Below are 7541 nucleotides of genomic sequence, written 5' to 3' on the forward strand. Positions count from 1 at the left end.
CTTTTTTCTTATCACAGAGTGCCAGAAGTGAGCCTTTACCAAATTTGAAAAAAATGGGATTGTACACTTGTACTTGAACCTTTCAAGGGGTATATCAACCATATCTTCTGGCCACAAATGAAACAGAGTGAAGCAGTATTAAATTCTGTTATTACAAAGGAAATTTTTAATGTATTGTGCACTCTGCTTTGTTTCGTTGAGTGCAATCCAAACGTATATTAACCCTCTTGTACGAGAGTTGGACGTATTAGTCCTGCAGGATCTTTTTTTGTTGCCTGCTGTGGTATTGTCACTTGAACAATTGTTTAAAAAATATTCTAAAATGTCAACCACTTGCCATACACACCGACTGTGTTGCTTTGTTCTACAACTAAACAGAGCCAGAACAAAGGAATGCCCAAATTGGTTGCTTTTTGTTCAACTTATGGGGATGCAAGGCCATTGGAGGAACAGGCTTATACTTTTGAGGTCCTGGGGGGTAGATACTGATGATCCTCTCCCGGCCCCCATTATGGCAGCTTTCCAAGTAGAAGAGCCAGTAGTTTAGTTCTGGCGATACCAGAGAGGGAAGATCTATTTCTCCCCTTTCTATGTTCTGTTTTCCAGGATCTAACCCCTATGATGCACTCTGAATTACTTAAACGACACATAGGGATAGTGTGACATTTGCTCCAGTTCTTAAGAAATCAGTATAACATTTGGGAGGGAAGGGCAACATTGGAAAAGATATCAAACATCTTACCTGAGTACTGAATTCAAGACTTTCAACATGCCAAAAGGAAGTCTTTAGATTGTGACCCTAGTCCTGGTTAATAAGAAATAAAATAAGGTTTGCAGTTATCTATCACAGTTCTAATTCAAGGAGTAAAAAGGGATTTTTATTGAGCAACATTCTGGTTTGTTTGGTTTTTTTATTATAGAAGCCCAAAGGAAACAAATAGAAGACAGTGCAGAGTTAATTCAAGAAGAGTGTATATCAGAGAATGCTGACAACTCTACAGAAGAGCCTATTGAAGGAGGCCTGGATGGAGATGGAGAAGAGATGACTGATGGCATAGAGGAGGATTTTGATGAGGATGGAAGTAATGAGCTGGTAAGGAATCAAAAACAATATGTGGCATACAGGTTTAGAGTGAACATAGGAGAACAGTAAAAATTATACTGTTTAAAGACTGAAGTTCTATTTAAGGGTCTGTTACTGAGAAGTTCCAAAATGATGGCTGTTGTACTTTTCATTTCACATTTGTGTTGGCATCCTGTCTGATAGATAGAGCTTATCTCTCTCCCCATATAGCATCAGTTGCTGCTTTCAAGCCACTTCCTTTTCACTGTTGCTACCTAAGAAATAGGACATTTGAAGGCCCTCCTTCTTTAGATGCAAAATATCAGGGCCTTTAATCTTCCCAAGAAACCCTATCTTACAGTGAGAGAAAGTGATGTGACTGCCACGATTCATAAACTAAGCACAGAGGTTAAGCCAGGGCAAGGGCCAAGCATGCTGTGTTAAGTCTTCAAGGAATCTTGGACTAGTTCCCCAATATTTAGCTAATTTTCTTAGGTTTTCTTTGTTGTTCCCAAGTGTTTCTGTTTCTCTCAAACTATCTTATTGTCTTAGGGTAAGGCAGGGTTCAAGGGTGGGGGTGTTCCTGAGCTCCCTATTCCATATTTTATTTTGGAACTGCCTGCTCCATTGGTACAGTGCTTCAGAGTCCCTAAATGACAATTAACCAACCTTTGGCCATTGCCTTTATCCAGCCATCTTTGAATGCATCACCCTTTGAGCATCACTTTGCAGATTAGTGTGTTTGTGTTCATCTGTTCTGCACCTGATAATAAACATAACAGATTTCAACTGAGATAATTTCTGGAAATGGAAGAAATAGTAAGCTTGTAAAACTGAATTATTATGGGAAGGTTACCCAAAGCTAAAGAAAAAAAGAGGACTGACCTGATAGCCCTAATTTTTTTTGTTTTGTTTTTCAATGAATGGAGGACTCAAAGGACACACTGTCTAGCCAGACCTGCACACTCATTGGCCATGTGAACAAGCTGTACATAATCTATGTAGATGAAATCCTTGTACAAGAGACAGAGAGACAGTCAAACATAGATAATATGTGTGGAGGGATCCTCCATGTACAGTAATAGGAATCCAAGGGAAATCAGGATTACTTCCTATATAGTAAAGCTCTACATGCATACATGTCACATAGTCACCAAAAATATATTCAGCAGGAGAAGTAGCTATCATGGACATAAAACTAGGAAATGTTAGTTTTTAGACTACAATATGTATAATTCCTCAGCCAGCATGCTAGCTAGCAAATTCTGGGAGATTCAGGCCAAAAAATATAATCTGAAGAAATGGGGAATAAACAGTGTAAAATCAAATGTGCCCAATGCTACATGATTATCATCTCAGGATACACAATCAAGCTCTTGTGTGACTTGAAATGAGTTGAGCCTTTGTGAAAATCAGTTTGAACACTCACATTGTTCAAGAGTTCTGCTGTGTAAGTGTTGATAGCAAACATTAAAAAAAACCCTCAGTGTAACTTACAAAACACCTGTCTGAATCAGAGCAAAAGCAGACAGTAGTCACTAGAAATGGGAAAACTATTCACAATTATACATTTCCAGGCAGGAAAAAGGGATTCCTATCAGTCAGAAAACCACATTGGGAGCAGCAAGACATTTGCCAATTTTCCTCAGTATTCAAATGTTCCAAAGTACTGCAGTGGAGGCCATGCTGAGTCATTGAAAAAACTTGAGTCTGACTTGAGCCCAAGTCAATCGACTTGAGTTTACATATCAGGTACTCCCATTCCCACCTGAATGCTGGGGTAGATAGACCTTTGGTCTGATTTGTTAATGTCCTGAATGCCGCTTTACAGATTGCTAGGATGGGGGTGGGAGGAAAAGGGGCCGATGGCAGCATTCACCAATGAAAAGTGAGTAGGGTCAAAATTGCCTCATTCTTAAGTTCAAACTGAGATTTTCACTTTCTTATCAAAACTTCCTTAGCAGAATATTGCTTGAACAGGATCAGGAACAGTGGTGGCTGGTGGCTCCCCTGTCAGGGTCATAGACTTCATTTAGGATGGAGCTATTCAAGGTGCTGTTTTGTGGATAGTTCTGCCCCTTGGAGAGGGGCTTTAAAGTGCAGGCAGCATATTTCCCACCACACTGTCATGGAAGCCACTGGTCACCACTGCTGAGGGATACCTAGGCAGCAGGGCCAAAAAGGATAACCGATCCTCCTACCCATTGAACAGGCCTTCAACAGAAAGCCAGCCTGTGTCAGATTCGCAATCACATTTACTTGAAAATAACTCTGACAGATCACAGTAGAACTCACTTTTAGCTAATATGCTTAGAATAACAGCATTTTAGTCTTATTCACAGCCCAGCTGGAGTGTAGACCAATTTAGTCTTTGCTGAAGGGAATGGGATGAAATCAATTTAGAGTCTGATCTCACACACATTTACTCATCTGTCTCCCTGTGTTCCTTGAGGCTAACTCTCAAGAAAGTGTGCAAAGGACTGCAATCTGCCTCTCTTTCTTTGTCCTGAAGCCACTCTTGATAATAAAATACCATTTGCTTCTCTCTGTGCTGTATTTGTTCTAACATGAATCTAGTATCAACTATAAGATGTCCCATTATCACAGAATACAAAGGGATGCAAATATCCTTGCTGAAAGAATGACAGTTTTGCTTCTGTGAGACTCTTCTTAAAATTTGTAAGGGATGATCTATGTTGTTGTATTGGAAAGGGGGAGCACAAAACCTGAAAAGACCTCCCTCTTGTTTCCTCTTTATAAAATAAAAGGGGAACATTGTCCATTAGCCTGTGAAGTATTGCCATAAGACAAGGGGATCCCCTTGCTTGTAATTTGTAAGTATAAAGTACAAAAAAGACTCTTCATTAAATATCTGATTATCTTTCACTAGGCTACTATATCACATTTGACTTAATGTAACTTTATGTATACTTAGTTAAGTAGCAGAAGCACTAAGAAGCTCTGTTAGGAAATTGTGAAGATGTGTAAGAGTTCCTGAGGTACATAGGTACCCAATGTGCATCAGGATCATTATGCATTGGTCTTGTTGCACAGCGGTTACTTTGTGAGCTCTGCTATGTAGTAATGTGACAGAAAGCCCTCTACTGGATGGAGACACTATGAAACTGCCCTGTTCTAATTCCTGCATGGGTAAACTCACACACAAAGGTGAAACTTCCATACAGGATTCTGGCCATTATTAATTTTGATGATTTACATTCCCCTTCTTGTACAGGGATTTCATCTGACATTTTCCCCCCTTAGGAAAAGAGGCATATAGCAGCAAGATTGTCCTCTTTACAAATGGATTGGTTCTTCCCCTTTTTATTATTTGGGAACAATTTCCCGCAGTTGCTATTAGACTACTTAACATTAGAAGCTTTATTGAAAATCTGTGGCAGAAAAAGATATCTTTTCTAAATAATACCACTTTCTTCTTCAGGATTGTTTGGTTCTTCTCCAGGGCAGACATAGCCCTACATACATAACTAACGCTACTAGACAAACTCTCCTTGGACAAAATTTGGAAAACAAAATGGCATCTGTGGGTAGGGCTAGGAAAAACTCATATCTGAAAGCCTGGAGAGATATTCCCAGACAACACAGATAATACTGTGCTAGATAGACCTGTGATAAGGATCTCAGCAGATAAGGTTCAGTATATAATATCTTGCGACCAGATCAGGGTCACCATACTAGAACAGACTGTATCGTGATGAAAATAAGACAAAGCCACTGATATAAAAGATGATTTGCTGATACTTAATGGGTGTAGAAAGTGGCTTATAGTAAAGGAACCTTGCACATTTTTCAACTGATGGGAGCCTGAACACATTGTAGCTGAGTGTTTACTCAGAGCCCCACAATACACAAGATGTCTCCTATGTTTAACATCCTCTGTGTTGGCAGCATGATTCTTTGCAGAGTGAAACAAAAGGTGTGGTCTCAGGCAACAAGTTTATATAGCAAATTCCTATTTCACAGAAACAAACGTCTCCCACTCTTGTAGAAGCTTTGATAATAACAAAAACCAAGGAGCTATGGCAAAATTACTCCTTTGTATCTTTGTCAGCTAGACCAAAAGGTGGAGCAAGTGGGTTCTGATGTTCTGAGAGAAAAGTGGGTGATTGCAGTGGTTAAATGCCAGTATTGCAGCCATTCACTCACAAGCCACAAAGTTGTGAGTTCAATCCCAGCCAGGGGCTCCGGGGTCGACTCAGCCTGGCATCCTTCCGAGGTCACTAAAATGAGTACCCAGCTTGTTGGGGGCAATTAGCTTACACATTGTAAATTGCTTAGGGAGTGCTTAAGTGCACTGATAAGTGGTGTAGACATGAACTTGCTATTGCTATTCCTTATTTACTGGAATGTTTTACCAAGCTGAATAGTACCTCCAGGGAGTCCTGGAACAAAACCCAAATGGATACCAAGGGTCCAATGCAGCATACACAAGAGATTGCAAAAGAAAAACATCATTTTAACAGTTGTATGCCACTATAAAAAGTGTTTGTAGCTACTGTATATTTGTGCTTTTTAAAAAAAAGAAAGAAAGAAAGAAAGAAATGTTTCCTAGGCAAGGTTCTTAGCTAAATGATGGGGCTGCATAACGCATCTGCCATTCTACTCTATGACTTCTTGGTAACTTTAGCAGAACAATCAGGTTTCATTTTACCTGACTCACTTCTTTGCTTCTGGATCAATTTGAGTTCATCAGTACCGAGGATGTGGACAAGCTTCTTGGTTCCATGAAAAAGTCAACTTGCTCTCTTGACCCTTGCCTGTCTTGGCTGACCATCCAGGAGGGTGATGTCATTAGGTTATTATTTAAAAAAATAATCAACGCATCCTTTAGGGAAGGCTATCTTCCATCATGCCTTTAAAAGGCAGTGGTTAAACCACTTCTAAAGAAGCCATCCCTTGACCCCCTGGACAGAAACAACTATAGGCTTGTTTCATTGTTACAGTTTTTGGGCAAGGTAATTGAGAGAGCAGTCGCCATTCAACTCCAAGCAGTCTTGGATGAAATAGATTTTCTAGATCCATTTCAAACCAGTTTTAGGGCAGGCGACGGAGCTGAGACGGCCTTGGTCACCTTAGTCAATGATCTTCATCTGGGCATTGACAGGGGAAGTATGATCCTGCTGGTGCTTTTGGACCTCTCAGCAGCCTTCGTTACCATCGGCCATGGTATCCTTCTGGAAGGCCTGAGAGAGTTGGGAATCAGAGGCACTTCTTTGCAGTGGTTCCAGTCCTACTTCTCAGGAAGGTTCCAGATGGTGTCACTTGGGGACAGTTGTTCGGCCAAGAGGGAGCTCAATTCAGGTGTCCCTCAAGGCGTGATTCTGTCCCCAATGCTATTCAACATTTACATGAAGCCTCTGGGTGAGATCATCCGGAGACATAGGGCGGGGTGTTATCAGTATGCTGACACTCAAATATATTTCTCTATGTCTCAAACTGCTGTAGTGACTAAGGAGAGCATCTCTCCTCTGAATGCCTATCTAAATGCGGTAATGGACAAACAGTTCCAGTGAGGAAGAAAAATGGGAGGTGTCTCAAGAAACCAGGATGGATGACTAAGGAACTTTCAACTGAGCTAACCTTTAAATGGAACATGTATAAGAAATGGAAAAATTGGGAAATCACCAAAAGGGAATTCAAACAAATAGCTAGCCTGTGTAGAGATAAAGTCAGAAAAGCAAAAGCACAGAATGAACTCAGGCTTGCTAGAGAGGTTAAGAACAATAAAAAGGGCCTTTTTGCATATGTCTGCAGCAAAAGGAAGAAAAGGGAAATGGTAGGGCCACTGCATGGAGAAGATGGCAAAATGCTAACAGGGGACAGAGAAAAGGCAGAATTATTCAACACCTTCTTTGCTTCAGTCTTCTCAGAAAAGGAAAAGGGTGCTCAACCTGAGGATAATGGAGCAGAGGACAGAATGGGGGAATTTTAGCATAGAATAAGCAAAGAGATAGTACAGGAATACCTTGTTAATCTAAATGAATATAAGTCGCCAGGACCAGATGAACTACATCCAAGAGTATTAAAAGAACTGGCAAATGTAATATCCGAGCCATTGGCAATAATCTTTGAAAACTCCTGGAGAACAGAAGTCCCAGCAGACTGGAGGGGGGCAAACGTTGTCCCCATTTAAAAAAAAAAAGTGGGGGGAGAGGATCCCAACAATTATTGTCCAGTTATTCTGACATCGATACCAGGAAAGATTCTAGAGCAGATCATTAAACAGAGAGTCTGTGAACATTTAGAAGGCAATTCTATAATCACAAAGAGTCAACATGGGTTTCAGAGAAAAAAGTCATGCTAGACAAATCTTATCTCTTTCTTTGATAAAATTACCAGCTTGGTAGATGAAGGGAATGCTGTAGATATAGTATATCTTGATTTCAGTAAAGCCTTTGACAAAGTTTCCCATGACATTCTTGCAAACAAGCTTGTAAAATGTGGGCTAGACAAGGTA

The 7541-nt window shown here is 40.3% G+C and overlaps 1 protein-coding gene across 1 annotated transcript in view; it reads left to right on the plus strand.

Annotated features, from left to right (window-relative positions):
• LOC121929140 (RNA-binding Raly-like protein) overlaps positions 1 to 7541 on the plus strand; it is a 155425-nt gene that overhangs the window by 134484 nt on the left and 13400 nt on the right. Inside the window, exon 5 of the mRNA XM_042464452.1 lies at positions 921 to 1093. Within this exon, the coding sequence (XP_042320386.1) occupies positions 921 to 1093 (173 nt within the window). The remainder of the gene's footprint in view (positions 1 to 920; positions 1094 to 7541) is intronic.

This window comes from Sceloporus undulatus, chromosome 4 (genome assembly GCF_019175285.1).
Source record: "Sceloporus undulatus isolate JIND9_A2432 ecotype Alabama chromosome 4, SceUnd_v1.1, whole genome shotgun sequence".
In the NCBI taxonomy this organism is placed as follows: domain Eukaryota; kingdom Metazoa; phylum Chordata; class Lepidosauria; order Squamata; family Phrynosomatidae; genus Sceloporus; species Sceloporus undulatus.